Here is a 21,162-nt window from a genome sequence, read left to right as displayed (position 1 = left end):
GCTTTACTGTGCCACCCTCTTGGATATATTGATACCCTCCCTTCACAATTGTCGTTTCCCCTTATCCCTAACTTGCAGCCTTAAACTCAAAGAATGGCTTATGTCTGGCAGCAGCGATGAATGGAAAACACAAGCAGTATATCAGAGTCAGGAAGCATAGCCTTATTGTTCATAAATACCTCTTGTTAAGAATTGGATTGGTTAGATCAATTAGCTTGTCTGATGATCTCTGATGTGGAGTGATTCCAACGAAGGATTCTCCCTCTCAACTTCTCTCTGCTCCTGAGGTGTGATGATGCTCAGGTTGAACGTTGAAACTTTATTGCTGGAACAGCACAGCAGGTCAGGCAGCATCCAGGGAACAGGAGATTCGACGTTTCGGGCACAGGCCCTTCTTCAGGAATCATCCAGTTCCCTGGATGCTGCCTGACCTGCTGTGCTGTTCCAGCAATAAAGTTTCAACTTTGATCTCCAGCATCTGCAGACCTCACTTTCTCCTGCTCAGGTTGAACCACCACCAGTTATCTTTCTTTAATAAGAGAGCAGCCCTATGGTCTGGTAAGATATGGTAACTTTACACAATTGTTAAGGAGCCATTTCTGGAGGAGGTTAGTATGATAAAGAAATGATGTCAGGGTGCTGGTGTTGGACTGGAGTGGACAAAGTTAAAAATCACCAGGTTATAGTCTAACAGGTTTATTTGGAAGTACAAGCTTTTGAAGCGTCGCTCCTTTGTCAGGTAGCTAGTGAGGTAGGATCATAGGATACAGAATTTATGGTAAAAGATCAAAGTGTCATACAACTGGTGTGAAGCAATGTTAGTTAACTTTGGGAGACTAGGAATAAGCTTGAATCTCACACTAAATCTGAATTGTCTCCAGAAAATGAGTTTACTTTACAACATTTTTGCAAAGGACGAGTTGATTCCAGAGAAAAGACAACTTCAGGACCAATCATAACAGTTAGACTCACACTGAGGGATACCAACTCAAACTGGGCATTTTCCTGATGATGTCGACACAAATTCAGTCTGCCCTGCCATTGGTCATGTGTCATGTCCATCCTCATGATGCCCCGCCTTTCTTGCCCTGATTGGAGGGAAAATAACCCTTTGTGTCCTGACTGGATGAATTTTGATCATAAACAGCCTTTTCTTCTCATTATTGAGATTTTCATCGTTCTTTCTGTAGACTGTAGGTCACCATAGTTGTGGGTATGCTCGCCAAGCTAGGAAGTTGATTTGCAACAAACAACTGGAACAGAACCAAATAAATTCCAGAAGACACAGTACAGCAATGTTTCACAGGAGGCTCCAAAGCACTGAAGATGTCACCTAGACAGCGGATGAAACATCTGCAAGTCAACTTCCTAGCTTGGCAAACATACCCACAACTACGGCAACTCACACCCGAACTACAAATCTTTATGCAAACCTTGAACTTAGGTCAGTGCTGTCATTTTGCCATAGCTGAGGGCCTGGTGTTTCCTGCAGTTGCAAGTCTATTCCTTCAATGTAAAGTGATGAGAATTAGATGAAGTCAGGGGATTATTTCTTCAAGTGAGCAGGCGTTTTATGCTGGAGAAAATTTGTTGAATTTTAGCAATAGCGACAAACTAGAGCCAATTTTGAGCCAGAACACAGAAACACTATATAGAACATAGAACATAGAACAGTACAGCGCAGGACAGGCCCTTCGGCCCTCGATGTTTCGCCACCCTGTCATACTAATCTGAAGCCCATCCCACTTACACTATTCCATGTACGTCTATATGCCTGTCCAATGACGACTTAAATGCACTTAACTTGATGAATCGACTACCGTTGCAGGCAAAGCATTTCATACCCTTACTACTCTCTGAGTAAAGAAACTACCTCTGACATTTGTCTTATACCTATTTCCTCTCACCTTAAAGTTGTGTCCCCTCGTGTTTGTCGTCCCCATACTTGGAAAAAGGCTCTCCCTGTCCACCCTATCTAACCCTCCGATTACTATGTACTGTAAGTGTGCAAATTGGGGTTTTAACAGCTGCAAGCCATATGCTCTATCCCCTGTTCCCAAACTCTGACCATATCTATTCCATTAGGCAGCAGATAACTACTGCCGCTCTCAAAGTACAGGTCAAGTCTGAACAGATGCTTCACATGTGAAATTAATTCAGGTAGGGCCAACTTGAGCTGAATAATTTCTTCCTTACCCATTTAACAGATTTGAAAAGCTAGAAGCAGTAATATATCTGATAATTCGCCTCATTTATTACCATTATGAATCATAGTGACTGGGAAATTTTCTGCACTAGAGGAGGCTGCGCATTGATTTTAGCACACACTGTGAAACCCCAGTCGCTGTCATTATCTTTTATTCTCTTTAATTTGCTCTCTTTGTAATTTATTCTTCATTCTTTCTCTTCCTCTAGTTCATTTCTCGAGCAAAAAATAGGAGATGATTAGAAACCGAGTGAGGTTGATTTGACTATCCTCCACTGTCCCTGCTTTTGGTACTGAAATGAGTGGCTGAGAATTGGCAGAGTGGCATTGAATTTCAGGTGAGGAAGTTGGCAGTGGCATGCTGCTTATGTCCAGCTTTTAATATTAGTCACACCAAGATGGTGGACAGCTCACTTTACATTGTTCCTGAGTCGTTCAGGCTTGAAATAATCTTACATTGGTCAAAACAACAACTTGAGTTTTTAATAGAAACTTCAGTGTCGTAAACTGTCCTTAGGGACTGGAGGAGCATCAGCCATCAAAAATGAACACCACGCTGAGCTATTAAGATAAACTGATCATTCTGATCAAATTCTAAAGAATAGCTGAAAGGATGAGAGAGGAGTAGTGAGGGCCAGAGGTTCAGAGGGGAATTACAGAAACTTGAAATTTGCTCTTTATTGATATCAATAAGCTTTGCAAAGTCGAGAAGGAGTGATCACATTCAGAGTGAGACACAGCCCAAGTGAATATATTGTTTAGGGATTTGGGAGCAGTGTGGGAATAAAATTGGGAAATCTTGTTTCTTTCTCCATTTTAAACATTTAAAATCCAGTAGTTTAGATCAGAGTGGTGCTGGAAAAGCACAGCAGGTCAGGCAGCACCCGAGAAGCAGAAGAATTGACGTTTCAGGCAAAAGGGAGATCTTTTTTTAAACAAAACTTCCTGTAAATCAAATGACAAGTGAGAACTGCTTGCTCTGTTGTAGACTCATGTTAACGGCTTGATGAAGATCTTGTTTTCGTGGGTTGAATTGGCGAGAAGCCTGCTAAGAACAAGCCAAATTAGAGGAAAGCTTACTATAAGCAAGCTGATCTCTCATATTTCAGAAAACCCTTTTCATCAGTTCAGGGTGAAATTTATTTGTTCTTTTGAAAAAAACATAACCGAAAGATGATCTCAAAATTTGATTTCCTGATCAAGCTCTGCGTTTGCAAAACTTCAGAGAGAATTGTGTGTGATTAGTGACTTGACCACACTTGCCAGAACATTCAAGCAATAGACTCCAAAATATTGTATGCTTTATCTTTTTGCTTTTAAGGATAACCCATCGACCAAAGTGGTTTGTTTTCAGAAAGCCATTCTCTGCAGAGCTGAGTGCATGTGTGTATATATTTTGGTGATATTTAGAAGGATAAGCATTTTGAGTTGAAGATTATCAGATCAGCCATGTTCTCACAATGGCAGAACAGACTTGTTGAGCTGCATGGCCTACTTCTGCTTTGACATCTTATGGTCTTCTCATTCTATTACTGACTGCACATTAATCTAATGTTGCATCGTTATTCAATAAGTGTTGTTTTAGTAATAAGCCCATTAGTTGTGTTTCAGAAACCTAGTTCATCTTTTGTTTAAAACAGGATATAGACAAAATATTTAATTGATCATCTTTGTAACTAGAAAAAGTATTTTAATTTATATTGCAAATTGTGGAGTAGTGAGACTAGAACAACTGCGCATTCCTCTAACCTCCATCATAACATACCCATGGAGCAAGCAATACTGTTCATTACACCAATTTACCAAGGAAGCTCAAAGACAGGTGCAAGTATAGTTAAAATCCTTTTTCCCTTTTTGGTAGTTTCCCTGCTGTACATCCCTATGACTCTAAAAAAATGTGTTTGATGCTATCATTTTGCCCTTGGCTATCAATGAGGCAACAGTATTAAGGACAGCCTTTCAAAATCTCTACATCCGCTATATTAACAGGACAAAATTCAGCAATAATTCAATGACAAACAACATTGACTCTGTATTTCAAACAGCAGATTTCCAGGCTTCAGGATCAGTCAAGAAAGTGTTCAGGGCAGGGTTATGTATGTATGCATATACACAAGAGTACAGTGAACAAAACTGGGGAACTGGAAGCAAAAATTGTTCTGGGGAAAAATGACATAGGAGCATTGACAGATCAATGCCTCAAGCCAGAACAGGACTGGTTACTTAACATCCCAGGTTATAAGGCTTTTAGTGGAAATACGACAGGTAAAAGGGGAGAAGGTGTAGCAGTCTTGGTCAAAGATAATATCATTGCCCTTGAATGCGAAACAGTTATTGAATTAGAATCTATATGGTTGGAGGTGAGAAACAGGAAGGGAGCAGTGACCTTGGTGGATATTTATTATAGACCTCCAAATAGTGAGGAGGGTGTGGCATAGAGCATTTGTAAGCAGATTATAGAAATCTGCAAGACAATTAGGGTTGTCATAGTTGGTGATTTCAAATTCTCTAGGGTAGACTTGGAAAAAGGTAAAGTATAGGGCATGGAAGGGGACAAATTCCTGAACTATGTGCAGGAGAATGTTTTGGAACAGTACGTTTCCAGTGCTACCAGGGAGGGGGCTGTGCTGGATCTGGTTCTGGGAAATGAGGCAGGCCAAGTGGAGAATGTCAGAATGGGGGAGCACTTGGGAAATAGTCTTCATAACATAATAAGGTTCAATATCAAGTTGGGAAAGGGTAAAAATCAATCAATGATTCAGATCCCAGACTGGAAGAAGGCAGATTTTAAGGGTCGAAAAGTTGAACTGGAGCAAATTGATTAGAAATGCACTTAGTGGATAAAATAGTGGATTTAAAAAATGGGAAAATTTCAAAAGGGAGATGAATAAAGTGCAAGCTAGGTACATACCCATGAGAAATAATTATGGGGTATCCAAAACTAAAGTACCCTAAGAATACTGATGATGAAACAAAATAAGGAAGAAAAGGGAGGCATATGGTCCGTACCAGAATAATAATAGCAATTGAAATCAGAAAGAGTATCTCAAATGCAGGAAAGAGGCTAAGGTTGGAAAAAGGAAGACTAAGAGGAAACATGAGGAAAGGATGGCAGGCTGTGCTAAAACAAATAGTAAAATGTTCTTCAAACAAATTAATAGTAAAATAACTGGAGAATTGTAAATGTGGCACTGTTTAAGAAAGAGACAAAGGATAACCCAGACCTATCAGCTTGACATCAACAGTGGGAAAAAATGATGACAGCCATAATACAGGATAAGGTAAATACACACAGAAAAATAAGTTACAAAGTCAACATGGCTGTATTCCTGAAACGTCGATTTTGCCTGTCCTCGGATGCTGCCTGAACTGCTGTGCTCTTCCAGCACCACTAATCCAGAATCTGGTTTCCAGCATCTGCAGTCATTGTTTTTACCTACATGCACCTCTCACACATACCCCATCACACTTAACCAAGCTAACATGCAATCTGTTGCTTTTAGATGCACACACATATAAACTTATGGGGTGAATTTGTTTTTTGCAGAATTACATGTTATTTTGCTCAAAAACTGCATGAATCCATGTAAAGCTCTGTAAAACTATAGAGGGTTTGTCAGTCTGACATAGCTTTGGGACACAGACAGACTTCAAATTTATTGTTTAAAAAACTGAGTTAGCTTGAGAATGTAATTTAAAAGATGTTCTGGGATTTACATATCAAAGAACTGAAACCAGCATATCCCAATCTAAAAGATAAAAGATTTAATCTCAGACTGTTTATTGTATCAAATCTCCATGAAACCGAACTCCTTTGACTATAAATTCTGTGAGCATGATCTTAATGTCCACAACCACTTGACAAAGGAGCAGCACTCCGAAAGCTAGTGCTTCCAAATAATCCTGTTGGACTGTAACCTGGTGTTGTGTGATTTTTAACTTAATCAATGAGCTGCACATGGTCAGGAAGGAGAGGTCACATTTACAGAGCGACATAAACTAAGTGAGTCAGTTGTGTGGGGAATTTGGAGTCAATGTGGGAATATAATGCAGAGGGGAAGAAGTCCTTTTTATTTTTGGCTCCTATTTTGTCATGTTTTTGTTAACAGGATAAATTAAAGTCAAGGGTCATGGGCCTAGCACACAAGAGTGACATCACAGGTAAACTATTTTTTTATTGGTTGGTGATTAGTTACCAACTTCACTATCTATGACAATTACTTTCCGATTGAAGGTAAAGAGGGAAAATATTTACAGGCTATAAACTAAAAGACCATTGTGACAATTTTAAAAATCAGATTGAGAACTAAGTAATTAAAATAAAGATGCCAAGTGATGTGTTCTAACCGCATGATTGAATTGAATTGAATTGAATTTATTGTCACACGTACCGAGGCACAGTGAAAAGCTTTGTCTTGCGAGCAATACAGGAAGATCACAGAGTTAAGTAACATTGATAAGTAAATAGGAGGCAAACAGCGGCAAAACCAAAACACAGGTACAGGCCAGTGCTAAAGGTTTGTGAGTCCATTCAGTATTTTAACAACAGTAGGATAGAAACTGTTTCGAAACTGGCTGGTGAGTGTGTTCAGGCTTCTGTACCTTCTCCATGATGATAGAGGTTGTAGAAAAAACATTGCCAGAGTGGGATGGATCTTTGAGAATGCTGGCGGCCTTTCCTTGATAGCAGGCCTGGTAGATGGATTCTGTAGATGGGAGGTTGGCCCTTGTGATTGTCCAAGCCGAGTTCACCACTCTCTGTAACCATCTCCGATCTTGAATGATACAATTGCCATACCAGGTAGTGTTACATCCAGACAGAATGCTCTCGATGGAGCACCAATAAAAGTTGGCAAAGGTATATGCCGTCATGCCAAATTTCTTCAGCTGTCTGAGGAAGAAAAGATGTTGTTGGATAATGTGGGAGCTGTTGGACCCCGCTATGGCTCACAGTGACCACGTCGGTAACAAGTGTCGGTTGTTTGAGGAACTCCGGCGCAGAGTTGATGGATTGACATCTGAGCCTTGAACACTGCAACACAGCAGAGGTGGGGAGAGTTATCTGGATTGTGTGTTTCAGGTGGCAGTCATACTGCTTAGATTGACTGCTTTAAATTTGGTCAGTCTTCAGGGACAGGATGGTATGACTTTGTGTCAGGTAGGTAGAAGGATCCAGGAGGGAGTGCTGAAGGAGCCTCAGCCCTTGAGCTTGTCTGACAGGTTTGAGATTCTTGCTCCTTCTATGGATGAGAGTGGGAGCTGTAGGAAGGACGAGCAACCTGCCCATACCACCATAGTACGAGTGATTCAAGAGCAGGGAGAAAACAGAGATGTTATAATTAGGGACAATGCAGTCAGGGGAATAGATACAATTCTTTGTGGCCAGGATCAAGAATCCTGAAGGCTGTATTGCTCTGGTTTCTCGATATCTCATCTGGGCTACTGAGGAACTTGGATGCAGATGGGAAAGATCGAGTTGCCAAAGTCCATCTGGGTACCAATGATATAGGTAGAATGAGGAAAGAGATTCCATTGAGAGAAAATGAGCAGCCAGTGGCCAAATTTAAAAGCAGATCCAAAAAGGTAATCTACAGCTTGCTGCCTGATCTATGGGTCAACAAGGTTAAAGAGATAAAAGGGCGGATCAAAGGTTGCTGTGGGAGAAATGGGTTTGAATTCGTGGGACATTGGCACGAGTTCTGGGGAAAGAGGGAACTCTTCTGATTGGATGTTCTCCACCTGAATCATGCTGGGATCAGAGTCCTGGCAAATCACATGACTAGGGCTGTAAATAGGACTTTAAACTGAAAGGGAATGGGGGTTGTTCAGCTGCATGGAACAAGTTAAAGTGGGAGGAATCAACAGAGGTTATTAAGGTTTCTAGAACACGTAATAGGACAAAGAGTATGAAAGGGCCAGAAATCAAACTTCAAGCACAACAGAAGAGGGATCAGTTATAATAAAGGGGATAGTGAATGCAGGACTGAGGGTGTTGTACTTAAATTCACACACAGTATGCGAAACAAGGTAACTGAGCTTGGAGGGCAGATTGAAATTGGCAAGTCCAATGTTGTGGGTATCATGGGGAATCACAAAACTAAATATCCAAGGACACACCATCCATTGAAAGGATGGGCCGAAGGGGAAGGGTTGCCTTGTTGTTAAGAAATTATTTTAAATTAATAGCAAAAAGTGTAGAGTTGGAAGATGTAGAATCTGTGTGGGTCGAGTTGAGGAACTGCAAAGGAAAAATGTTCCTGACAGGAGCTGTGTACAGACCTCATAGCAGTGAGCAGGATCCAATGTGCAAGTGGATGGGAAAATCAGTTTGGGAAAATCAGGAAAGGAATTCATGGAATGTTGACGAAATGGGTTTTTTGGGAGCAGCTTGCAATAAAGCCACGAGGGAACAGACAAGTCTGGGTTTGGTGATGTGCCATGAGGCAGACTTGATTTGGGAGCTTGAGGTGAAGGAACCCATAATGGGCAGTGACTCTGATATGATCGAATTCACCCTGCAGTTTGAGAGGGAGAAGCTGGAACGAGATGTCATGGTGTTACAATTGAGTAAAGGTAACTGCAAAGCCATGAGAGAGGAGCTGGCCAGAGTTCATTAGAAGGGGAGCCTAGCAAGGAAGATGGTGGAGCAGCAATGGCAGGAGTTTCTGGGGGCAATTAAGCAGGAACAGAAAAAATTCATTCTGTGGAAAAAGAAACATGCTAAGAGGAGGATGAGGTAACCATGTCTGACAAGATTTGGAGATGCTGGTGTTGGTCTGGAGTGTACAAAGTTAAAAATGGTGTTGTGTGATTTTTAACTATGTCTGACAAGGCAAGTCAGGGACAGCATAAAAGCAAAGAAACAAACATAACATGTTGAAAATTAATGGGAAGCCAATGGTTTGGGAGTCCTTTAAAAAGAAACAGACAACTACTGAAACAACAATAAGGAGGGAGAAGATGAGATATGATCATTAGCTAGTATCATAGAAGAAGATTGCACGAGTTTTTTTTAAAGTGATATCAAAATTATGAGAGAGGCAAGAGTGCACATTTGACCACTGGAAAGTGAGGCTGGAGCAGTAGTAATGGGGATCAAAGATGGCACAGGAACTGAATAGGTACTTTGTTTTAGGAGTTTTGGGCCCCGTATCTAAGGAAAGGTGTGTTGGCCTTGGAGGGATTCCAGAGGAGTTTTAAAAGAATGCTTGCAGGAATGAAAGGCTTGTCGTATGAGGACTCTGCGTATGTACTCAATTGAGTTGAGAAAGATGATGGGGCAATCTTATTGAAACTTACAGAATACTGATGTCAGGGTAGAGTGGACATGGAGAAGATGTTTCCACAAATAAGAGAGAGGAGGACCTGAGTGTACAGCCTCAGTGAGGGGATGACTCTTTAGAACTAGGATCCTAGAATCCCCACAGAGCAGAAACAAGCCATTCAGCCCATGGAATCCACACTGACCATCTGAAGGTTATCCCACTCAGAACCACTCCTTAACCCACATTTTCCTTGACTAACCTACTGAGCCTACACATCCCTGGACACTATGAGCAATTTAGCATGGCCAAGTCACCTAACCTGCACATCTTTGGTCTGTGGGAGGAAATGGGGAGAATGTGTAAAGTCCACACAGATAGTCAGCTGAGACTGGAATTGAACCCAAGTTCCTGACCATTGAGTCACTTTGCCACCCGATGACAAAGAATTTCCTTAGCCAGAAGGTGGTTAATCGGTGGAACCCATTGGCATAGAGGGCTGTGGAGGCCAGATCATTGAGTGTATTTAAGACAGAGGTAGATAGGTTCTTGATTAGTGAGGGGATCAAGGGTTAAGGGGAGAAGGCAGCAGAATGGGATTGAGAAAACATGTCACCATGATCAAATGGTGGGTCGTACTCATTGGGCCAAATTGCCCATTTCTGCTCCTGCATCTTATGATCATATAAAATAAGAGATGATGGCCTGTTAGTATTATTACTGACTCTTAATCCAGAAGCTCAGCTAATGTTCTGGGAACCAGCGTTTGAATCCTGCAATGGCACTTGGTTGAATTTGAATTCAATCTTTTCTAAATCTGGAATTCAGAAGCTACTGGAGACCATAAAACCACTGTCAATTGTTGAAAAAAACCATCTGGTGCACTAATGCCACTCAGGGAAGGGAATCTGCCATCCTCACCTTGTCTGGCCAATGTGCAACTCCACACCTGCAGCAATGTGATTGATTCTCAGTTGCCTTTTGAAATGGCCCAGCAAGCTACTCAGTTGTATCAGTCGCTGTAAAGTTTTAAGAAAATATGAAACTGGACAAACACCCAACATCAATCTAGGTATCGGAAAAGACAATGGCAGAAACAGCCCTGTCGATACTGCAAAGTCCTCCTCACGAACATCTAGGGGCTGGTGCCAAAATTGAGAGTTGTCTGACAGACTTGTCAAGCTACAGCCCGACATAGTCATACTCACAGAATCATACCTTACAGACAATGTCCCAGACACTGTCATCACCATCCCTAGGTATGTCCTGTCTCACTAGGACAGACCCAGCTGGGGAAGGCGACTCAGTGGTTTACATTAACTCCAGACACTGGGACAGCACAGTGGCTCATGGTTAGCACTGCTGCCTCACAGTACTAGAGACCTGGGTTCAATTCCCGTCTCGGGTGACTGTCTGTGTGGACCTTGCACACGCTCCCTGTGTCTGCGTGGGTTTCCTCTGGGTGCTCTGGTTTCCTCCCACAATCCAAAGTTGCGCAGGTCTGGTGCATTGGCCATGCTAAATTGCCCATTGTGTTCAGGGTAGGTGCATTAGTCAGGGGTAAATTTAGAGCAATGGGTCTAGATGGGTTACCCTTGGAGAGTTACATTACATTACATTACAGTGTGGAAACAGGCCCTTCGGCCCAACAAGTCCACACCGCCCCGCCGAAGCGCAACCCACCCATACCCCTATATTTACCCCTTACCTAACACTACGGGCAATTTAGCGTGGCCAATTCACCTGACCTGCACATCTTTGGACTGTGGGAGGAAACCGGAGCACCCGGAGGAAACCCACGCATACACGGGGAGAACGTGCAAACGCCACACAGTCAGTCACCTGAGGCGGGAATTGAACCCGGATCTCTGGCGCTGTGAGGCAGCAGTGCTAACCACTGTGCCACTGTGCCGCCCACGCGGAGGAGTTGGTGTGGACTTGTTGGGCCAAGGCCTCTTTCCACACTGTAGGTTTCTAAAATAAATCCTTGAAGTCTCATTGCTTCTGGTGAAACATGGGCAAGGAAAATCTTACTGGTTGCCATATACGGCCCTCCCTTGGCTGACAAATGCATATTCTTCTATGTTGGACAGCACTCGGAGGAAACACTGAAGGCGACGAGTTTAAAATATACCCTGGTTGGGAGTATTTCAATGTCCACCAGCAAGAGTGGTTCAGCAGCAGGACTATTGATCAAGCTGTTCTGTCCTAAAGGACATTACTGCTAGACCGGGTCTGAGGCAGTTGGTGAGGGTAAATTTTCCTTGACCTCCTCCTTAACAATCAATCGGCTGTATCTGTCCATGACAATATCAGTAAGAGTAACCACCACACAGTCCTTGTGGAGACAAAGTGCCACTGTCACACTGAGAACAGCCTCTGTCGTGTTGTGTGGTATTACCACACAAATACCACACAAATGGAACAGACTTCACACAGATTTAGCAACTCAAGACTGGGCAGCCATGAGGCACTGTGGACCATCAACAATGGCAGAATTGTACTCCAATACAATCTTTAACCTCATGGGCTGGTATATCCCAGAGTCTACCATTGCCATCAAGCAAGGGGGATCAACCCTGGTTCAATTGAGAGTGCAGGAGGGCATGCCAGGAGCAGCACCAGACACACCTGAAAGTGAGGATTCAACCTGGTGAAGCTACTTGTGTGCCAAACGGCATAAGCAGCAAGTGATAGACAGAACTAAGTGATCCCACAACCAACAGATCAGGTCTAAGCTCTGCGGTCCTGCCACATCCAGTCATGAATGATAAGGCTCCATAAATATCTCCATCCTCAATAATGGAAGAGCCCAGCACATTAGTGCAAAAGATAAGGCTAATGCAGTTGCAACAATCTTCAGCCAGAAGTTCCAGTGAATGATCCATCTTGATCTCCTCCAGGGGTCCCCAGCATTACAGATAGCAATCTTCAGCCAATTCAATTCACTCCACGTGATATCAGGAAATGGTTGGAGACACTGGAAATTGCAAAGGCTTGGGCCCTGAGAATATTTCAGCAACTGTACTGAAGACTTGTGCTCCAGAACTTGCAGCTCTCCTAGTCAAGCTGTTCCAATACCCATTACAAAATGGCCATTCATCTGACAATGTGGAAAGTTGCCCAGATATGTCCTGCACATGAAAAGCAGGGCAGATCTAACCGTGCCAATTACCGACTCCCATCAGTCTATTCTCGATCATCAATGATTGATGGTGTCAGCAACAGTGCTATTGAGCAGCACTTGCTCAGTGATGCCCAGTTTGGGTTCTGCTAGGGCCATTCAGATCCTGCTCTCATTACAGCCTTGCTTCAAACAGGGACAAAAGAGCTGAATTCCAGATGTGCGGTGAGAGTGACAGCCCTTGACATTAGGTTACATTTGACTGAAAACACTAGCAAGGAGACCTCACAAAACTGGGATCAGTGAGGATCAGGGAGCAAACTCTCCAATGGTTCGAGTCATACCTGGCACAGAGGAAGATACCTGCAGGTCAGTCATCTCAGCTCCAAGACATCTCTGTACAAGTTCCTCAGGGTAATGTCCTTGGCTCAATTATCTCCACCAGCTGCTTCAGCAATGACTTTTCCTCCATCATAAGGTCCGAAATGGGGATGTTCACTGATGATTGCACAATGTTGGGCATCATTCACATTTCATCCGATACTGAAGCAGTTTATGTTCAAATGAAACAAGATCTGAACAATTGTACTGACAAGTGGAAATAATATTCATGCCACACAAATGCCACGCAATGACTATCGCCAGTAAGAGACAATCTAATCACCACACCTTGGCATTCAATGGTGTTACCATCACTGAATTCCCCACTATCAACATCCTGAGGATTACCATTGACCAGAAACTCAACTGGATTCATCACACAAACACAAGAACAGGTCAGAGGCTAGGAATACTGCAGTGAGTAACTCCCCTCCAGACTCCCCAAAGCCTGTCCATCATCTGGCAAAGCACAAGTCAGGAATGTGATGGAATACTGTCCACTAGCCGGGATAGGTGCAGCTCCAACAACATTCAAGATGCTCGACACCAGCCAGGACAAAGCAGTCCACTTGATTAGCATCGACTCCTTCCACCACTGACGCTCAGTAGCAACAGTGTGAACTATCTATGAGATACGTTATAGAAATTCACCAAAGGTCCTTTGACAGCAATCACTTCCAAATTTGCAATCACTTCTATCTAGAAGGACAATGGCAGGAAGTACATGGGGAGACCACCAACTGCCACGTTCCCTTTTAAGCCACTCATCATCCTCACTTGGAAATATATTGCTGTCCCTTCACTGTTGTTGGGTCAAAATCCTGGAATTCCCTCTCTAATGGCATTGTGGGTCGACCCACAACAGGTGGACTGCAGTGGTTCAAGAAAGCAGATCACCACCATCTTCTGAGGGACAACTAGAGGCAGGCAATAAATGCTGGCCACTCAGCAATGCCCATGTCCCATGAGTGGACTTAAAACAAACGTTGAGCAATACTCTTTCTTTCATTAAAAAAAAACTTCCATCAATGAACAAATCTAATGAATTATAATTACTCAACATAGCACTAACAATGATTGTTGAGTTCCCATGATCTCGCAAGATATCCTCCAAGGAACATGGGCATTGCCAATGTCAAATAATAATGTGTCATCTCTTTGTGTTTGGATAATACCCAACTTTGGTATCTATTTTGAAGCAGTTTTAGTTTGCCAACCAAACTTTGCACTGAAATATGATCGTTACGTTTTCATTTGGGTATTGCCTAGAGCTAATTATCTATTCGCAAATCTCGTTTTTCTTCAGACCACATGCTAACAGATCAATGGGCCATAATTTGTTCTGGAGTGAATCTAATTGTGTATGCTGTGAGTCAGACATGCCTTCGCATGCTTAGGATTTTTAGATTTTGCTGTGACAAGTTCTTGAAGGTGCAAATTGATAAACATCACAGCAAGGGAAACGGGGCAACTGAGACTGACAAGACCAGGGCAAGTTACTGCACATTTCCTAATAGATCTGACTGAAAGATTGTGAAAATAACAATGCAAGAACTGAGAAGCAAGTGCAAATTGAGTAGTTGAAGTCAGTGTCAGATGAGGTACAGCAAGAAATGCAACAGTAGCTTGAAAGTCATCATATCCACTCTCCCTGTAGTGAGAGAAAGATACAACTGGTGGTGAGGTTAACCTAAGAATCGTCACACCTCAGGTGAGTTTAAGCTTTCTCGCTGGTACAGAATGCATCATTCTGCATTGCAAAGCAGCCATCTGAGCAAAGCAATGTCCACAGAACAATAGTGCCTAATGTGAAGCTCACACGAAAGACTGAGATTTAGGGTCATAATCTACCAAGTTAGCTCACCAGGCATTATAGGAAAGACTGGAATAAGGAGATCAAATGATATTTTAATTTTAATGTTATTGGAAAAACATGTTGTCAAAGCATTTCATCCTATACTCCTCAGGATCATGGCAAGAATGACAAATTTCAAGTGATCACAATAATTTAGACTGCAGAAGAAAAGGGTAATGATTGACAAGTTGATTATAATTGGCTGAGGTGTTACTATGGAGAAAGCAACAGGGAAATTTAGGCTCTTGAATAATTTTTAAAAAGTTGCAAGGCTGGAATATATTCCTCTTGTTTGCAAACAATCGATGCTGCGTATGAATATGTCATTTCTAGCAAGGAGCTACATTACAAGCTTAATTATTAGTGCAGATATAGATAGATTCTACCTAAATGTGAAAGACCTCTTAATTGATAACACTGATAATCAGTTTAGGATAATAAATTTGGAATTGTTGTATTTGTTTTGAGTGCAGATGAATAGATTCAGCATCATATCTCTCAACAATACCAAATTCTGTGTTACCAAGACAGCTGAACTTCAAGGATAGATTATAAAGGAGATTACACAAGCTAAAGTTGTATTCTTTTGGAATTTAACAGGTCGAGGGGCCATTTGATTGAAGTCTTGAAGGTATTAAGTGAACTGATGGAGTAGATGGAAACTATTTCTACTGGTTGAGGAATCTAGGATGTAGTGTAAAACCTAGAGTCAGACATTTCGGGAGTGAAATCAGGAAACACTACTAAATGCAAAGGGTGGTTGAAGTTTGGAACTCTTTCTGCAAATGGCAGTTAATACTGGATAATGATTGATTTTTATCCCCGAGGTGATGATAGGTTTTAATGAAAGGCAGGTAGATGAAAGCAGGACATAGATCAGTCATGACCTTGAATGGTAGACCAGTGTTGCAGAGAAAGATTACTTGAGAATCAGATTTAGCAGCAAGTCAAAGCATAGTTTATTAAACAAAAGCTTTTGGGAGCTGAGAGGTCACCCTAAACATGGGTTTTGACCAAGCATTCTCCCTGATTACAGAGATCAACAGCTCTTTATACCCTTAACCACAGCAAAGCACACAGTACTGGTTATGGAAACAGTTCTTCAGACAGAATGTCCCATGACTATCATCCGAGCAGGTTCAGTCTACTGAGACTGCAGCCACCAGTTGTTTTGAGTTTGTGATTCTACTTGGTAATGGACATACTTCCGTTTATCCAGCTCGATCCTGCAGCAGTGAGCACATTAGCAATCAGCACAAAATTATGTCAATGATCCCAGCATGCTCTACTTTAGTCCCCCCTTCTGGTCTGAGGCCATGGTCAACCATGGACTCTCGACCACTTACAGCCATGTTTCCAATGTCTGTGTCCACCATCGAGGGATGCTCTATAGTTTTATGAGTATGAACACTAGCACCCGGCATAACTCTAATAATCAAAACTTTACAGCATGAATTAAAGACGGCCATAACAACGCAACAAGCGATAACAATAACAATGAATATGATTAAGGCATGTAAAAGGTACGAGCCCCAAGAACCGGCTCCTAGCCACCCGAGCCAACTGGAGCAGTTATTATCATGAAACTGCTTCCCTTTGTGCTGGATCTTACTGGCCTCCAGGCACATGGGATCCACTAGGTTAGTTATTTTGTCCGAAGTGTCTGGAATGTATGTGCAACATTTGGAGCCAATAACAGCACAGCTGCCACCGTGTGCTGCTAGCAAATAGTCAAGGGCCAGACAATTCTGTAAAGTGATGACAGTGCGGCAGCGAACAATGTCAGCCAAGACCTCAGAGATGGCAGCACTGACATCCTCAAAGCCGTTGACAGTCTCATCAACCAGCCTCTCTCAAGTTGAGGCCTTATTGATCAGTTCCCTCGTGGCCTTAGCGGTCCCATCGGCAAGAAGGCGACCATAATGAATCACTCAGTGTCAGTGATGGACCGTTTGGATCCAAGTAGGTGTATGTTGGGATGAAGGGGGAGGGAACTGCAATGGCAAACATGAGGGACCAAGTAGCAAGATCCAGACCAATTTGGAGGGAGCAAAGGCTCGGCCTTGAGACTACAGACACAATAGTTTCCATTGTATTGTCTCAGGTAACTAGTCTGAATTGTTTTGAATGGTTTTGAATGTGCCACTTGTAGTAGACTTGTTGAGAAGGTCAAGGCTCAAGATACTTCCAGAGGAAATTGATCAGTGTCTGGAAGGGATAAAGAGCAGGGAAGAGGAATATTCACTGGTTCCAGCATTTCACCCTGACGTGCAGTTGAGTTTAAAACAAATAGTCCCCATGGGCGTTCCTTCATCTGTGATGTTAGTGAGGGACAGAGTTTGGGGATGTATGCGAAGGGTTGTAGTGGGGTTGGAACCAACATTTATTTTTTGTATATTATCATCGTCAGTCTCGCAGGTGAACTTAACATTGGCAGCATAGATGGTCCAGTCAGGTCCTCGCATGAATGATTCGTGAGACTCCCTGTCAGTCCTCCCTCTGTCCCAAATGGAGAATAGGGAGGATCGGTCTTGGTCCAACCACCATTCAGCTGTTTTGGATTCATTAAATGGAAAGGCTCTGGGGAAAACCCCCTTTAGACTATGGGAATTCGAGTACACACCCAGCATTTTTATTATGCTGCACGTGCATGTCGGGCATGTATTGATGTGCACCGCACGCCTACCCCTGCTCACGAAACTGCTTGTGGAGGTACCTTCTGGCGCTCCTGGTACCCGTGCACAACAACCCACGCCCCTGGTACCCGTGCGCACAACAACCTGTGCTCCTGGTACCCGCGCCCAAAAACCCACGCTCCTAGTACCTGTGCCCAACAACCCACGCTCCTGGTACTCGCGCACAACAACCCGCGCCCCTGGTACCCGAGCCCAACAGCCCATGCTCCTGGTACTCGCACACAACAACCCATACACTTGGTACCCACGCACAACAACCCGTGCTCTTGGTACCCGTGCACAACAACTCGCGCTCCTGGTACCCGCGCCCAAAAACCCACGCTCCTAGTACCTGTGCCCAACAACCCACGCTCCTCGTACTCGCGCACAACTACCCGCGCTCCTGGTACCCGCACCCAACAACCCACGCTCCTGGTACCCGTGCCCAATAACCCACACTCCTGGTACCCGCGCATAACAAGCCACGCACCTGGTACCCATGCACAACAACCCACGCCCCTGGTACCTGGGCCCAACAACCCACACTCCTGGTACCCATGCACAACAACCCAAGCCCCTGGTGCCCACGCATAACAACCCATAATCCTGGTACCCATGCACAACAACCCATGCTCCTGGTACCCGCGCACAACAACCCACGCCCCTGGTACCCGCGCTCAACAACCCATGCTCCTGGTACCCACGCACAACAACCCACGATCCTGGTACCCCCGCACAACAACCCAAGTACCTGGAACCCGTGCACAACAACCCGCACTCCTGGTACCCATGCACAACAACCTGCGCCCCTGGTACCAGCGCACAACAACCCACGCACCTGGTACCTGTGCACAACAACACACACTCCTGGTATCCACGCACAAAAACCCGCGATCCTGGTAACCGCGCACAACAACCCACGCACCTGGTACCCGCGCACAACAACCCGCTCCCCTCGTACCCGCGCCCAACAACCCACGCACCTGGTACCCATGCACAACAACCTGCGCTCCTGGTACCCGCATACAACAACCCACGCACCTGGTACCCACGCACAACAACCCACGCCCCTGGTACCTGTGCACAACAAGCCAAGCACCTGGTACCCATGTACAACAACCCACGCCCCTGGTATCCGTGCACAACAACCCACCCTCCTGGTACACATGTACAACAACCCACGCTCCTGGTACCCGCGCACAACAACCCACGCCCCTGGTACCCGTGCACAACAACCCACCCTCCTGGTACCCGCGCACAACAACCCATGCCCCTGGTACCGCACACAACAACCCAAGCACCTGGAACACGTGCCCAACAACCCACACTCCTGGTACCCGTGCCCAACAACCCACACTCCTGGTACCCGCGCACAACAACCCACGCTCATGGTACCCGCGTACAACAACCCACGCTCCTGGTACCCACGTACAACAAGCCGTGCTCCGGGTACCCGCATACAACAACCCACGCCCCTGATAGCTACGCACAACAACCCATGCTCCTGGTACCCACATACAACAACCTGTGCTCCTGTTACCCGCATACAACAATCCACACACCTGGTCCGTGCACAACAACCCATGCTCAAGGTCTATGCACAACAACCGTGCTCCTGATCCATGAACAACAATCCACGCTCCTGGTCCATGCACAACAACACACACTTCTGGCCCGTGCACCACAATCCACACTCATGGTCTGCGCGCAGCAACCCACGCTCCTGGTCGGTGCACAACAATCCACACCCCTGGTCCGTGCACAACAATCCAAGCTCCTGGTCCATGCACAACGATCCACGCTCCTGGTCTATGCACAACAATCCACACCCCTGGTCCGTGCACAACAATCCACGCTCCTGGTCCATGCACAACGATCCACGCTCCTGGTCTATGCACAACAATCCACGCTCCTGATCTGCGTGCAACAATCCACGCTGCTGGTCGGTGCACAACAACCCACGATCCTGGTCCATGCAGAACAACACACGCTCCTGATCCATGCACAACGACCCACGCTCCTGGTCCGTGCACTATAACCCGTGCTCCTGGTCCATGCACAACAACCACGCTCCTGGTGCCCGCGCACAACAACCCGCGATCCGAGTACCCGTGCAGAACAACCCGTGCTCCTGGTAACCGCCCACAACAACCTACGCTCCTGGTACCCGTGCACAACAACCCATGCTCCTGGTACCCGCGCACAACAACCTGCGCTCCTGGTACCCGCATACAACTACCCGTGCTCCTGGTATCTGCGCACAACAACCCACGCTCCTGGTACCCGCACAAAACAACCCACACCCCTGGTACCCGTGTACAAACTCCCATGCTCCTGGTACCCGTGCACAATAACCTGCGGTCCTGGTACCCGCGCACAACAACCCGTGCTCCTGGTAACCGCGCAAAACACGTGCTACTGGTACCAGCGCACAACAACCCGTGCTCCTGGTACCCACGTACAACAAGCCGTGCTCCTGGTACCCGCGTACAACAACCCATGCTCTTGGTACCCACACACAACAACCCACGCCCCTGGTACCTGTGCAAAACAGCCCGCGCTCCTGGTACCCGTGCACAACAACCCACGCTCCTGGTACCTGTGCATAATAACCGCTGGACCTGGTACCCACATACAACAACAACCTGCGCCCCTAGTACCCGCGCCCAACAGCCCATGCACCTGGTACTCGCAAACAACAACCCACACTCCTGGTACGCGCACACAACAACCCGTGCTCCTCGTACCCGTGCATAACAACCTGCGCTCCTGGTACCCGCGCATAACAAGCAACGCACCTGGTACCCATGCACAACAACCCACGCCCCTGGTACCCGCGCACAACAACCCACGCTCCTGGTACCCATGTATAACAACCCACGCTCCTGGTACCCACGCACAACAACCCGTGCTCCTCGTACCCGTGCACAACAACCTGCGCTCCTGGTACACACACCCAACAACCCACGCTCCTGGTACCCGCGCACAACAATCTGCGCCCCAGATACCTGTGCCCAACAACCCACGCTCCTGGTACTTGCGCCCAACAACCCACGCTCCTGGTACCCGCGCATAACAACCCACGCTCCTGGTACCCATGTATAACAACCCACGCTCCTGGTACCCACGCACAACAACCTACGATCCTGGTACCCACACACAACAACCCAAGCACCTGGAACCCGTGCACAACAACCCACACTCCAGGTACCCGTGCACAACCCGCGCCCCTGGTACCCGCGCACAACAACCCACGCTCCAGATCCGTGCACAACAACCCACGCTCCTGGTCCATGCACAACAACCCATGTTCCTGGTACCCACGTACAATAACCTATGCTCCGGGTACGTGCTCAAACAACCCGTGCTCCTGGTACGCACATACAACAACCCACGCTCCAGGTCTATGCAGAACAATACATACTCTTGGTCTATGAACAACAACCCACGCTCCTGGTCTATGCACAACACCCCGCACTCCTGTTCCGTGCACAACAACCCATGCTCCTGGTCCATGCACAACAACCCACACTCCTGGTCCTTGCACAACAATCCACACTCCTGGTCTGCACGCAGCGACCCACGCTCCTGGTCCGTGCACAACAACCCACGCTCCTGGCACCCGTGCACAACCCCCGCCCTTGGTACCCATGCACAAC

General features: G+C 45.5%; 1 protein-coding gene across 1 annotated transcript; it reads left to right on the top strand.

Annotated features, from left to right (window-relative positions):
• The first annotated feature begins 18,132 nt into the window (after window positions 1-18,132).
• LOC122562416 (cell wall adhesin EAP1-like) lies at window positions 18,133-20,579 on the top strand. Its single transcript, XM_043715273.1, has 2 exons — window positions 18,133-18,931; window positions 19,621-20,579. Exons 1-2 carry the CDS (start codon window positions 18,133-18,135, stop codon window positions 20,577-20,579), a joined length of 1,758 nt encoding a protein of 585 aa, XP_043571208.1.
• The last annotated feature ends 583 nt before the right edge of the window (window positions 20,580-21,162 follow it).

This window comes from Chiloscyllium plagiosum, chromosome 25 (genome assembly GCF_004010195.1).
Source record: "Chiloscyllium plagiosum isolate BGI_BamShark_2017 chromosome 25, ASM401019v2, whole genome shotgun sequence".
Classification (NCBI taxonomy): domain Eukaryota; kingdom Metazoa; phylum Chordata; class Chondrichthyes; order Orectolobiformes; family Hemiscylliidae; genus Chiloscyllium; species Chiloscyllium plagiosum.
Note: the sequence above shows the minus strand (reverse complement) of the source record. Positions and strands in the feature narration are given on the sequence as shown.

Excerpts from the sequence above, each read along its gene's own strand:
- LOC122562416 (XM_043715273.1), top strand. The coding sequence starts at position 18,133 with ATGCTCCTGGTACCCGCGCACAACAACCCACGCCCCTGGTACCCGCGC. Across the intron at positions 18,932-19,620 it reads CCCACGCTCCTGGTACCCAC|AACAACCCGTGCTCCTGGTA; the intron begins GTACAACAAGCC and ends GTACCCGTGCAG.